Raw genomic sequence first — 14,564 nt, forward strand, 5'->3', positions numbered from 1 at the left:
AGAGGGCTGCCTTCAGATGGCTTGGGTGTTGGATAACTCTATACCCTCCAACATTTCTCTAATAGAGACAATCTGTCCCTATACCCTCTATACCCTCCAATATTTCTCCAATGAAAATAGGGATGTCGTAAGGAAAAGCGGGATATTCCAGGATCAAATCAGAAACCGGGATGGCTACTGTAAATCCAGGAGAGTCCCTGGAAAATAGGGAAACTTGGAGGGTATAGAACTATTGCTTGACATCCCACAACTCCAGTGTTAGAAACTGAGATATGAAAGCTAGGATCTAAATGGCCCCTTAAACCTAGGTTATGGGCGCAACAACGGAATACCTAGGTGCGCTTCTTTAATAACAAGAATACAAAGCTGAAATTGAATGAACTGCAGCTAAAATATTGTGTTCATTTTTACATGGTCTAGTCCATGGATGTCCAACAGGTAGATCGTGATCTACTGGTAGATCACAGGGGATCCATGGTAGATCACAGTAGATCACACACACACACCCGACTCAAAAAAACAACAACTTTGGTATATCTCTGTCAGTTGTTTTTTATAGTGGGAGTAGATCTCAGTCTCTTGAAAGCAGGCTATCCCTGTCCTTCCCCAGCCCAGCCCCCTAATATTCTTAAGAGGGTCTCTTCTCCATTCTTCAGAGAGTAGCTGGAAGTGGGGAGGCAGGAGAAAGTCCTCCTTTCTTTCCACTCTGCAGTTTTAATCTGAAATCTTAGGCACGGTTCTGCGCCCACAGTTCAGAAACTGCTCACGCAAATGAAATTCCCTGTCGCAAAATGCGCCTTGAACAATGGGAATTCCAAACACTGTGCAACCCCCATGGGCCATTTTGCAGGTGCGCAAGTCTGCCTACCTGTCAATCATCTGGTGTCAGCGTGACGTCAAGTGAAGCGTTTGCATGGTTTGAAATCAGACCGAAGGGGTAAAGTCACAGGACTTTGCAGCTGCCAAGAATCAGCTGATCAGACGTGGCAGCAAACTCTACTGCCATGAAGCTTGGGATCAAGCCACAGAACCAGCAGTGGGTGGAGCCAGAGGCCAGAGTGGGTGGAGCCAGAGGCCAGAGTGGGTGGAGCCAGAGGGGGTGGAGCCAGAGCCAACAGGCCTCCCACCTTAGCTATAAAGAGGAGTACAGTGGTACCTTGGGTTACATACGCTTCAGGTTACAGCCTCCGCTAACCCAGAAGTAGTACCTCAGGTTAAGAACTTTGCTTCAGGATGAGAACAGAAACCGTGCTCTGGCGGCGCGGCAGCAGCGGGAGGCCCCATTAGCTAAAGTGCTGCTTCAGATTAAGAACAGTTTCATTTTAAGAATGGACCTCCGGAACGAATTAAGTACAGGTACTTAACCCGAGGTACCACTGTAGAAATGTTACGTCTGCTAGGTGAAGTTCAAGTATCTATAGACAAATTAAAGTTCACAGAAGGCTGTGGCTGAAGCACTCCAAGTCCGGAGGGTGGGCACAGGCTTTCAGTACAAGAAACTTGCAGATGATCAGCTCTAGATCTCCGTTAGCTAAATACAGTGGTACCTTGGGTTAAGTACTTAATTCATTCCGGAGGTCCGTTCTTAACCTGAAACTGTTCTTAACCTGAAGCACCACTTTAGCTAATGGGGCCTCCCACTGCCGCTGCGCTGCTGTCACACAATTTCTGTTCTCATCCTGAAGCAATGTTCTTAACCCAAGGTACTATTTCTGGGTTAGCGGAGGTTGTAACCTGAAGCGTCTGTAACCTGAAGCGTATGTAACTCGAGGTACCACTGTATGTCCTAAGCATTAAGGCAAGGATTGGGAAACTGTGGCCCTCTAGATGTTGTTGGATGGCAGCCTTTCTCAACCTGTGGGTCCCCAGATGTTGTTGAACTACAACTCCCATCACCCTAGCTAGCAAGGCCAGAGCTCAGGGATGATGGGCGTTGTAGTCCAACAACATCCGGGGACTCACAGGTTGGGAACCACTGATCTATGGTCATTGATGGGGCTGATGGGAGTTGGAGTCCCCAACATTTGGGGGTCCACAGGTCCCCCATTCCTGAGATTTCCAGGGGCTAAGCAGGATTCCTCTTGCTTCCGCAGATGAGAGTCTTCAAGCTCGCCAAATCCTGGCCAACGCTCAACATGCTGATCAAGATCATTGGCAACTCGGTGGGTGCCCTGGGCAACCTCACCCTCGTGCTGGCCATCATCGTTTTCATCTTCGCTGTGGTGGGGATGCAGTTGTTTGGGAAGAGCTACACCGAGTGCGTCTGCAAGATCAGCAGCGACTGCACGCTGCCCCGCTGGCACATGCACGACTTCTTCCACTCCTTCCTGATCGTCTTCCGCATCCTCTGCGGGGAGTGGATCGAGACCATGTGGGACTGCATGGAAGTGGCGGGGCAAACCTTGTGCCTCATTGTCTTCATGATGGTCATGGTCATTGGGAACCTGGTGGTGAGTAGTAACTAGGAAATAATAACGATACGATAATCTTGATTGTCATTGTCCCATGCAGAACAACGAAATTGAAAAATCTACATAAGACATTCAAAAACCAACAAGCCTGCTATCCCAGCCATCCCAACCTGGCTAGCCCCCTAAAAGCTCTGATACCCCATTTTTAAATACAATATACTCCCATAGAGACTCCTTAAAGTAAAGGTAAAGGTACCCTGGCCATTAGGTCCAGTCGTGGCCGACTCTGGGGTTGCGGTGCTCATCTCGCTTTATTGGCCGAGGGAGCCAGCGTACAGATTCCGGGTCATGTGGCCAATATGACTAAGCCGCTTCTGGCGAACCAGAGCAGCGCACAGAAACGCCATTTACCTTCCCGCCGGAGCGGTACCTATTTATCTACTTGCACTTTGAGATGCTTTTGAACTGCTAGGTTGGCAGGAGCAGGGACTGAGCAATAGGAGCTCACCCCGTCGTGGGGATTCGAACCGCCGATCTTCTGATCGGCAGGTCCTAGGCTCTGTGGTTTAACCCACAGTGCCACCCACGTCCCAGAGACTCCTTACACTGTGTTTAAACCCAAAATCGCATTTGGATAGAAACTGTTTCTCAGGTGGCTAGTCTTAGTCTTTATAACCCTGTACCTTCTTCCAGAAGGCTGAAGCTGAAAGAGATCCTATCCGGGGTGCGCACTATCCTGCGCTATCTCTGCTGCTTTCTTATGGCACCTGGAAGCATAGATTTGATCCAAGGTGGGAAGAGCGCACCCAATTATTCTCTCTGCAGTTTTTACAATCCTGGACAGCATTGTTTTTCCCCTGGCCGTGCAGCTTCCAAACCACGCACACAGACCATAAGTTAATACACCCTTAACAGTACAATGGTAAAATGCCATCAACAGGTCCTTTGGGAGGGCCCAAGTGTTTGGGGGACCTGCACGATCAAACAGGCACTTCTCACTGCAAATCAAATCTTTCCATTTAAGAGGTCCCCAATGCCACATAAACAGGGAGTACATAAGAAAGATGGCCAGGGATGAGTGCAAAGCGATTCCACTTGCCTGCTCCATGATCCTGCCATCCAGCTGGAATGAGAAGGGCTCTGTGTCACTCTTGGCTTTGCTTGGCATTTTTTTCATGGCCTTTCAGCCCTTTCCGAAACCATGCCAGCTTTCCAGAAAAGCCTACATTTCTTTTTTTATAGATATAAATCTTTTTTATTGAGTTTTACACTGCAAATTTAAATTCAAACATCAAACATCAACATCATTTAGGATTCCCTGAAACATTTGACTCCCCTCTGCCCTTCCACGGTTACCATTTTCAATCTCTTTCAACTGCTTCACTTATTTTCTGTTTTTCTTAAATAATCCATTTTTACCTTAATTTTTAGTACTTTACAAGCGTTACTCAAATCCTGCCAAGGTTTTTAGTGGTTTACAGTGTTCTCTTAAAGACATTGTGAATTTTCCCCATTCCTTCTTAAAGTTCTTCTCTTCCTGGTTTCTGATTTTCACTGTCATTTTCACCATTTTGGTTTTTTTAAAAATAATTTTTATTAACAGGCCAATCAAATCACATTAATTCCAAATCACATTAGTTCCAAATTATACAGCCAAATTTTTAAAATTTTGTTGGGGGTACCCATACTTCGAGCTCCGAAAGGGATCCAAACATCACTCTTGCTGCTGCTCATTTTCACCATTTTGACGTAGTCCATCATCTTCATCAACCATTCATCTCTGGTCAGGACTTTATCTTCTTTCCATCTCTGGGCCAGTGGTATCCACACTGCTGTCGTCATATGCATAAATGATCATTTCTGCTCCTTTGGTATCTCTGCACCTAAAATTCCTAATAAAAAAGCCTCTGGTTTTTCCATAAACATTATTTTAAACATTTCTTTCAACTCATTGTATAGCATTTCCCAGAATGCTTTTGTTATCTTGCACGTCCACCACATGTGGCAGAATGTGCCTTCTTTCTCCTTACATTTCCAACATACATTTGAAGCAGTTCTGTACATCTTTGCTAATTTTATAGGTGTGAAATACCACCGATACATCATTTTCATACAGTTCTCCTTCAGTGAAATGCCTACAGTTCTTAATCTGTGTTTAGGACTTAGTCCTGGTGCAGAGGCAGATTTCGGAGAACGCGACTGGTTTGCCCACACTGGTTGCTGTGCTGAGAGGGTACCGCAATAATGGCATAGAACGGAAGGCGAAAGGTGGGGGGGGGGGACGGGACAGTACGCCAAATTTTAGTGTCATCCAAGGCACTGCTTAAATTTGAAAGCCCAAAGTCTGCTGCTGCCTGGTGTTAGTGAGAGAGTGTGGGGATGAGACCTAGCGGACCCGGCCACAAATTAAGCCCTTTTCATCAAACCCCCTGTTATGTGCTGAGTTGAATAGGATCCAAAATGCAGCAGTCTGATTGGTACTAGAACAATGCAGCAGTATGATTGGTCTGCAGGGGCCACCCAATCCAGCTCCAGATGGAAGTGAATCCACAACCTGATTGGCCTACAGGAGAATTCCAGAATTAGCCAATCACATGCAGCCCATTGTGTAAATAATGTATATAAAGCAGATACTTTGGGGAAACTTTCATTCCTCCTCACCACTATGAGCTGAATAAAGAGCATGAAATCCACTCTCAGCTCTGAGTATATTTCACCCTCCCTCTCCTTGACATGGGGCTTCCTGATCAAGGAAGAATATGAGCTTAGACATAGACATCTAGACTAATATTCAAGCTGTTGCACTGCTTTCCATCCTTTCGCTTCACAGGCCATTTCCTTTTTATTTTTTTAAAGATTTTTATTAAAGTTTCAAAAATTTTATAATAACAAAACAAAACAACACAATAATACAAACAAACAAAAATAAAAACAGGTATAATTTCAATCCCTTATTTTCTTATAACTTACTTCCCCGACTTCCTCATACCTCCCCTTTCTGTATTCCAATTTCTAATTTATTAATTCAGCAAATCCCTTCCCTTATTTTCCATTTAATTTTTAGTCTCTCTTTTTCTTTTTTACTTATCCATTGCAGCTGGAAACCACATACTTTCTAAACCAACGTCATTCTAACATTCATTAATTTTGCAGTATTTCTTAAGATAGTCCTTGAATTTCTTCCAATCTTCTTCCGCTGTCTCTCTTCCCTGGTCTCGGATTCTGCCAGTCACTTCTGCCAGTCCCATATAGTCAATCACCTTCATCTGCCATTCTTCCAAGGTGGGTAGATCTTGTGTCTTCCAATACTTTGTGATGAGTATTCTTGCTGCATACATAAAGAATGTTCTATCCTTCTTTGGCACCAGTTGGCCGACCATACCCAAGAGAAAGGCCTCTGGTTTCTTCAGGAAGGTATATTTAAATACCTTTTTCAGTTCATTATAGATCATTTCCCAGAAAGCCTTAATCTTTAGGCACGTCCACCAAAGGTGAACACAGGCCATTTCCTTCCTTTGCTCTTCAGTTGCCCTCATTTTATTTCATTCCAAGGCTAAGGCTGGGGAGGAATCCCAAACCCACCCGAAGTGTGGAAGCTTTTGTCACCCGCCGGCCACTCGCTCTCTGAATTGAGGAGCTTTGAAGGTTTCAGGAATTCCTGGCGGCTGGGCCTCAGAGGACTGACAGCTTGCTTAGGGTCTCTTAATCTTAAAGGAATTTGCTGAGAAAGTGATATGGGCAGGGGAGCATTTCACGGTCATTGAACGGGATGACCTGGGATGAAGGCTGCAGCTATAGGATATAATTAAAGGGAACACTTCTGGAAATTAAACCAGCACAATACTAAATACTCCTTTGCCAGGAGTAATGTGTTTATCATTAACACTGGAAGTGTATACAGTCATACCTTGGAAGTCGTACCTTAGAAGCAGCTGTTCTGGTTTGCGAACTATTTTTGGAAGCCGACTGCCTGATGGGGCTTCCGTGGCTTCTGATTGGCTGCAATACACTGCTCCCTCAGGTTACGTACGCTTCAGGTTACATACGCATTCAAGTTACAGACTCCACTAACCCAGAAATAGTGCTTCAGGTTAAGAACTTTGCTTCAGGATAAGAACAGAAATTGTGCCCCGGGGGCACAGCGGCAGCAGGAGGCCCCATTAGCTAAAGTGGTGCTTCAGGTTAAGAACAGTTTCAGGTTAAGTACGGATCTCTGGAACGAATTAAGTATTTAACCCGAGGTACCACTGTAGCTTCCTGCAGCCAATCAGCAGCTTTGGTCTCCGAACATTTTGGAAGTTGAATAAACTTCTAGAACGGATTCCCTTTGACTTCCAAGGTATGACTGTACTTTATTTTGACCTAACAAAGTCTTATAGAGCAAAATATACAATGGGAGGCTTAGTTTGATCAGAATCTTGTATACATTTCCAGAGTTAATGCTAAATACACTACTTCTGGTAAATGAGCTGCTAAATTTGTGTTCCGGGGCTTTTTAGACTCATCTACCCATGTACTAAAAAAGTTAGGTCCAGTTGCAAATGTCTCTCGGGTTGTGGCGCTCATCTCGCTTTACTGGCCAAGGGAGCCGACATTTGTCCACAGACAGTTTTTCTGGGGCACGTGGCCAGTATGACTAAGCCACTTCTGGTGAAACCAGAGCAGCGCACGGAAGCGCTGTTTACCTTCCGGCCGGAGTGGTGCCTATTTATCTACTTGCACTTTTTGGCGTGCTTTGGAACTGCTAGGTTGGCAGGAGCAGGAACTAAGCAACGGGAGCTCACACCGTCACGGGGATTCGAACTGCCGACCTTCTGATCGGCAAGCCCAAGAGGCTCCGTGGTTTAGACCACAGCGCCACCTGCGTCTATATACTATCTGAAACCCAAGGGGCACATTGGTTGCCAGATGTGATCCCCTCCCCCCATCTCTCCTATGCCACTAATGGAACCTTTAAGCAGTTTACATACATACCAGAAAGACCAACAGGCAAGGGAAAAGCCCATGCGTGGAAATGTAATAAATGCCTTCTTACCCTCTTCTAATGCAGCACCACTGGTAACACTGTCAAAGGCCAGGCTAAACAATGCTGGCTGCTTCCTCCCCAAGTGCTATTCAGCTTTCCTGACACAGTCCTGTTAAACTGACGAGCACGCTCCTTGCGTAATGATAAGGTGCCTCTGAGCATGTGCAGAGTGGCTCTCCACAGCATCACTAAAAAAAATTAGCCCTGGGTTCCTAGGTTAGCCCATACGACTTTCAGCCTGCCTTCAGCTGCCGCTCTCCCCCATTTCCGACTTTATAATATTTTTATCGTATAATGACAAGCAAACACAGAGGGATAAAAATGTATTACATAACGTGAAGGAAATTAATTGTGTCTGTGGATACTTGGCTGCTTGGTAGTTGAGTAAACAGTTTAAATTGCAATTAGCATGACATTCCCACATTCCTGACATTCCACACTTTGTGCTCCACCAGCCTAATAATTATTATTATTATTATTATTATAATTATACTGTGCCCACCTGACTGGGTTGCCGCAGCCACTCTGGGCAGCTTCCAGCATATATAAAAACATAATAAAACATTAAATTCTTCCCTAAATGCCAGTGGTTCCCAAGCTTTTTTTTGGCCATGCATGCCCCACCTAAGCATCTCTAAAATCCTGACCACCCCCCGCCCCTGGTGACATATAATTCTTATTATTCAAAAAGTGAACTCCCATTCACGTGGAGGAAGCCTAAAAGACCATTCCCTGTTAATAACTCATTCTCAAATTGCTCCCCTTAAAAATCAAATTGTGCCCCTGTGGGAACCACGGCTATACATAAAAACAACCCCTTTGAAATATATGGGCTACTCACCTACAAATAAAGTATTGTATTGGTCAATGTCAAACTCCCTGCAGGAGTAATATTTCCTACTACTGTACAGTGGTACCTCAGGTTAAGTACTTAATTCGTTCCGGAGGTCCATTCTTAACCTGAAACTGTTCTTAACCTGAAGCACCACTTTAGCTAATGAGGCCTCCTGCTGCCGCCGCTCCGCCGGAGCACGATTTCTGTTCTCATCCTGAAGCAAAGTTCTTAACCCGAGGTACTATTTCTGGGTTAGCAGAGTCTGTAACCTGAAGCGTATGTAACCCGAGGTACCACTGTATAGTCACTCCCAGAAGATACTTTTCATCCCATCTCCCCCATTTCCAAATACCCTCATTTTTAGAAATTTGTGGTCTGGCCTCTGCACTCGGTATACTTTGGTACCTAGGGTTACATACGCCTCAGGTTACATACGCTTCAGGTTACAGGCTCTGCTAACCCAGAAATATTACCTCAGGTTAAGAACTTTGCTTCAGGATGGGAACAGAAATCACGCGGCGGCAGTGGGCGGCCCCATTAGCTAAAGTGGTGCTTCAGGTTAAGAACAGTTTCAGGTTAAGAACAGACCTCCGGAACGAATTAAGTACTTAACCCGAGGTACCACTGTATTTCTAGAGTGCCCTGAGCTGGCTAACCCCCCCCCCCCCCCGCCCTGGCATCACTTCTGGCATTTCCGATGCAGGTTTATTATGAGAGAAATGGCGGAAGTCACAGAGCGGGAAAAAAGCAAATGACTTGAGGAACCTTTAGGGTTACAAAGAGCAAGACAGCGGCGCTCTTGGCTGTAACTGGCGCTTCAGAGAAGCACCCGAGAGCAGCAAGGAAACTGGAGGGGTTTATATAAAGGTCCTAGTTAAGTCATGAGGCATGAGCCATGTGCAAATAGCCACACCGACGACCTTGAATATCAGCAAAGTCCCGTCTCAAATGTGCTCCTGGCAGGGAAGAGGCACAAACACCGACAGCTGTGAGTGGGCAGGCGGCTGGATTTCCTCAGCAAACACATTCCGCTTTCTTGCTGATGTTCAGTACATCCCACCAGTACCTATACCCTCCAATATTTCTCCGAAGAAAATAGGGACGTCCTATTCCGTAATCGTAATTTTATTATTTATACCCCGCCCATCTGATTGGGTTGCCCCAGCCGCTCTGGGCGGCTTCCAACCTATATAAAAACATAATAAAATGTTAAACATTAAAAAACACCTTTCCCATACAGGGGTGCCTTCAAATGTCTTCCAAAGGTTACTTACAGTATCTCCATGGCTCGGGGGTCGCATAACTCTATACCCTCCAACATTCCTCTGATGAAAATAGGGACATCCTAGGGAAAAGTGGGACATTCCGCGATCAAATCAGAAACTGGGACAGCTTCTGTAAATCCGGACTGTCCCTGGAAAATAGGTATACAGTGGAACTTCAGTTGTCGAACACCTTGATTGTTGTATGTTCGGCTCCCGAACACCAAAAACGCCGTTCACCTTCCCACCGGAGTGGTACCTATTTATCTACTTGCACTTTTGACGTGCTCTCGAACTGCTAGGTTGGCAGGAGCAGGGACAGGGCAATGGGGGCTCACCCCGTTGTGGGGATTCGAACCACCGACCTTCTGATCGGCAAGCCCTAGGCCCTGTGGTTTAACCCACAGCGCTACCCGTGTCCCATTCTTAAAGATAAATCAGGGCAAATGGCTATTCAGGTTTTCCGTTTGTTCCAATTCTGCTTTAAAGAGTGGTTTTTCACAGGAAAATCTCCAGAGCAAAAAAGAAAGGGGTGTGTGTGTGTGAGAGTGCTTGGACAAGGAGCTTTAAAGCACAGAGGAAAGGTATGTGTGAATGAGCCCTAAGGAGAGATCTGTAAATATTCCACACAAGTACGATACTTGTGTAATGAAGCAAGTTAAGGCGCTGGGTGCATCCTGCTGAACATTGAGCTGGCATCTGCTTTCGCCCCCCCTCTCCTTCCAGGTGCTCAACCTGTTCTTAGCTTTGCTGCTCAGCTCCTTCAGCGCCGACAGCCTGGCAGCATCTGACGACGATGGCGAGATGAACAACTTGCAGATCGCAATTGGCAGAATCACTCGGGGGATCGACTTTGTGAAAAAACATGCCCTCCTCCTGCTTCATCGGCAGCTGAAGGAGAAGAAGGCCGAGCCCCCTGCCGAAGACCAGGAAAACAGCAAGAAGGAGAACTTTGTCCTCAACCATTTGGACACAGGCCAGGACTTCAAACCCGACTACATGGATGGGATAGCCCTGGATGGGATAGCCATGGACGGGGTAGCCAGGAAAGAGCCACGCATTGATGAACTGGACCATATGAACTTCATCAACAATCCTCACTTGACCATTCATGTCCCGATAGCCTCGGAGGAGTCTGACCTGTATGACGAAACCGACACAGGAGAAGAGACTGCCGAGGACACCAAGGTGAGTCCTAGATCCCAGAGAGGACGGAGGCAGACCCAAAGCTACTCAGTGGCGTGTGGTCAGTGGACTAGGGGGACTAGACTGGTCCCTTGAATGCTCCCAGTAAATTAAGATACTAAAGTCCTCTGCCTCTTTCCCCAAACAAGGGAGCTTCTGCCTGGGTTAGGGAGGGAGTCTTGATGTTCTGATGGGGTCCAAGAGCTCTTCCACCACCTTATAATGATAATAATCGGTGCTTCCCCCCTAAAAAATTATATTTAGGGGTACTCTCATTCTGACTCAGGAGAATCACCATTTTATAGTTCAAATCGGGAAAAATAAATACAGTAAATGGACAAAAGTACAAAGATTCACAAAATGGTATGTGAACCCCTGCATACCCCCAGAAAAAAGCACTAATAATAATAATAATAATAATAATAATAATAATAATAATAATAATAATATAATTCATTATTTATACCCTGCCCATCTGGCTGGGTTTCCCAAAGCCCACCTGGAGAGGAAACTCAAATGTACCATTTCAGTTGGCAAGAGAAAGCTCAGGAAACTTGAGAGTAAAGGATATCTGCTGCCGTAATGTTTAGGCCGCAATCCTGTGCTCCCTTACTTGAGAGTTGTCCTCAATAGGACTTGCTTCTGAGTAAAACACGCATGGGCTTGCGCCGTCAGTGTCTGAAGTCGAGGGTGGTTTGCTCTGTACGTTTCATCCCTTTTACTATATAGCCTTTTCAGATAGCCTGATTTAATGGACTTTTCAGGCTTTCTGTATAAACTTTCTGTTTTTTAACCTGGCAAGAGACTGGTTCTGCATACTTTTTATCTTATTTTGCTGCTGTATTTGGGGGGGGGGGTGTGCATTTAACTATTTCTAGCTGTTCTGAGATCATGTGTTGAAGGACTGTGTAGAATGTACTCTAAAGCAAAAACAGCACTTTGAACTGAGTCCTGACACCAAGGGCTCCTCCACACACTTTGGTCGAGCCGTATTTTGTGCCCCGATTAACTCCCCCACTGTCAGGGCTGGAGTCAGACGCAGATCAGCACGAAAGACGCAAGGCTCTGTTTCCAGTGAAGTTTCTTCTTTATTCAAGGAAACAGCATACTTCTCAGCCGGTCCCTGCCTTCCACCCTTCCTAAGGCTCCTCCTCTCCCAGATTTGTCCCAAGCAGTCTCAAACTGCATCTGTCAACCTCTGGCCTCTGTTCTGCTCTCTTCATTATCCTGCGCGTTCTTGGGGACCAACGGGGAGCGGAGCTTGTCGCAGCCAAAGAGGGGGGCTACCTGGATTCTTCAGCAGCCCCTTGAACACCCCCCTCTGCTTCATCCACTGAGTCTGAACTGCTCCCTGTCACCGGCTCTTCCTGCTCACTAAAGCCTGTTGCCCCTTCAGCATCCAGTTCTCCCGCTGACCTCTCCTAAGTGTCCCACCACCAATCCCTGGGCTCTGATCCTTCTTCCTCTGGGGGTTCCCTTGGGGGGTTCCCCGGGTGGCGCCTCTCGCCCAGCCAGTCCCTTGAAACCCAGGTCCAAGAGCTTCTCTTATCCTTCTGCTGCTGTGCCTTGCAAAAAAAACCAAAAAACCAAACAAAAAAACTTACCCGCTTAATCCTATCTTATCAGACATTATTATTATTAATAATAATAATAATACCCCACCCATCTGGCTGGGTCTCCCCAGCCACTCTGGGTGGCTTCCAACCAAATATCAAAAACAATACAGCATCAGACATTAAAAACTTCCCTAAACAGGGCTGCCTTCAGGTGTCTTTTAAAAGTAAAATAATTGTTTATTGCCTTGACATCTGCTGGGAGGGCATTCCACAAGGGAGGCACCACTACCGAGAAGGCCCTCTGTCTGGTTCCCTGTAACCTCATTTCTCGCAGTGAGGAAACGCCAGAAGGCCCTCGGTGCTGGATCTCAGTGTCCGGGCTGGATGATGGGGGTGGAGACGCTCCTTCGGGTATACAGGACCAAGGCCGTTTAGGGCTTTAAAGGTCAGCAGCAACACTTTGAATTGTGCTCAAAAACGTTGTGGGAGCCAATGAAGATATTTCAGGACCGGTGTTATATGGTCTCAGCAGCCACTCCCAGCCAGCAGTCTAGCTGCCACATTCTGTATTAATTGCAGTTTCTGAGTCACCTTCAAAGGTAGCCCCACGTAGAGCATGTTGCAGTAGTCCAAGTGGGAGATAACCAGAGCATGCACCGCTCTGGCGAGACAGTCTGCAGAAAACCCGATTTTTGCAAGGCGTGGCTGCAGAACGATGAGGAAAGTGCTTGGACCCGGAGGAATTAATCGGTATGCAATGCGATCAAAATATGGGTCAAGGGGAAGTGTGGAGACGCCCTAACCGGTCACCAGTTCAGCCTTTAAAGCACCAGTGGATCTATAGTCCCTGGATGGATGCTTGTTAACATGCCACAGCTGCATTCTGGACCATTTGCAGTCTCCAAACATTTTCCAAGTAGCCCTTCTGCTGAGGCCTTCAGGGCAACGGGGGGTGGGGTGGGGAGGTGGGAGGGTGGGGAAGAGCCTAGACTTAGAACCAGTGAAGGTGATGAAGGTCCTGTGTGAGTGTCTGGAGGCAGTTGGAGGATGGATGGCGGCTAACAGATTGAGGTTGAATCCTGACAAGACAGAAGTACTGTTTCTGGGGGACAGGAGACGGGCGGGTGTGGAGGACTCCCTGGTCCTGAATGGGGTAACAGTGCCCCTGAAGGACCAGGTGCGAAGCCTGGGAGTCATTCTGGACTCACAGCTGTCCATGGAGGCGCAGGTCAATTCTGTGTCCAGGGCAGCTGTTTATCAGCTCCATCTGGTACGCAGGCTGAGACCCTACCTGCCTCGCCAGAGTGGTACATGCTCTAGTTATCTCTCGCTTGGATTACTGCAATGCGCTCTACGTGGGGCTACCTTTGAAGGTGACTCGGAAACTGCAATTAATCCAGAATGCGGCAGCTAGATTGGTGACTGGGAGTGGCCGCCGAGACCATATAACACCGGTCCTGAAAGATCTTCATTGGCTCCCACTACGTTTCCGAGAACAATTCAAAGTGTTGGTGCTGACGTTTAAATCCCTAAATGGCCTCGGCCCAGTATACCTGAAGGAGCGTCTCCACCCCCATCATCTAGCCTGGACACTGAGGTCCAGCGCCGAGGTCCTTCTGGCGGTTCCCTCATTGCGAGAAGCCAAGTTACAGGGAACCAGGCAGAGGGCCTTCTCAGTTGTGGCACCCGCCCTGTGGAATGCCCTCCCACCAGATGTCAAAGATAAAAATAACTACCAAACTTTTAGAAGACATCTGAAGGTAGCCCTGTTTAGGGAAGCTTTTAATGTTTAATAGGTCATTTTATTTTAGTGTTTTGTTGGAAGCCGCCCAGAGTGGCTGGGGAAACCCAGCCAGATGGGCAGAGTATAAATAATAAATTATTATTATTATTATTATTATTATTATTATTATTATTAGACTTATATCTTCAAAAGCTGACAAGTCCTCCACTGGTAACTGTGTGACATCAGACTGTGACCAGCTTTCATATATAATTCCTGGGGCTCATTAGTGCTGCGCCTCTCCTAGTTACTTTTAGAGGCAAGGTGCGATGGCTCAGGCTTCAAAGCCCAGCAGCTTTTCCATGGGGGGTGGGTTGGGACGAACCTCCCAAGGCTCGTTGTCACATGTCCACAGATGACTCCCACTGGGGTATTAACGCCAGATCCAATTGTAGGGGGGTCAGCAAGTTTCCTTAACCCTTAGGCTCCTCTGCCGTCCCCTCCCCCAGTCATTTATAATCACGCTTGAAAAATTAGTCTCCTTGCATGGATCTTCACCCTCGCCT

General features: G+C 46.7%; 1 protein-coding gene across 1 annotated transcript in view; it reads left to right on the forward strand.

Moving 5' to 3' along the window:
- The window catches only part of LOC309354062 (sodium channel protein type 4 subunit alpha-like), a 52,062-nt gene that overhangs the window by 9,664 nt on the left and 27,834 nt on the right, over nt 1–14,564 (forward strand). Inside the window, exons 4-5 of the mRNA XM_081883812.1 lie at nt 2,094–2,450; nt 10,261–10,722. Of these exons, the coding sequence (XP_081739938.1) occupies nt 2,094–2,450; nt 10,261–10,722 (819 nt within the window). The remainder of the gene's footprint in view (nt 1–2,093; nt 2,451–10,260; nt 10,723–14,564) is intronic.

Source organism: Podarcis melisellensis, assembly GCF_964234715.1.
Source record: "Podarcis melisellensis genome assembly, chromosome: 13".
NCBI classification, from domain to species: Eukaryota; Metazoa; Chordata; class Lepidosauria; order Squamata; family Lacertidae; genus Podarcis; species Podarcis melisellensis.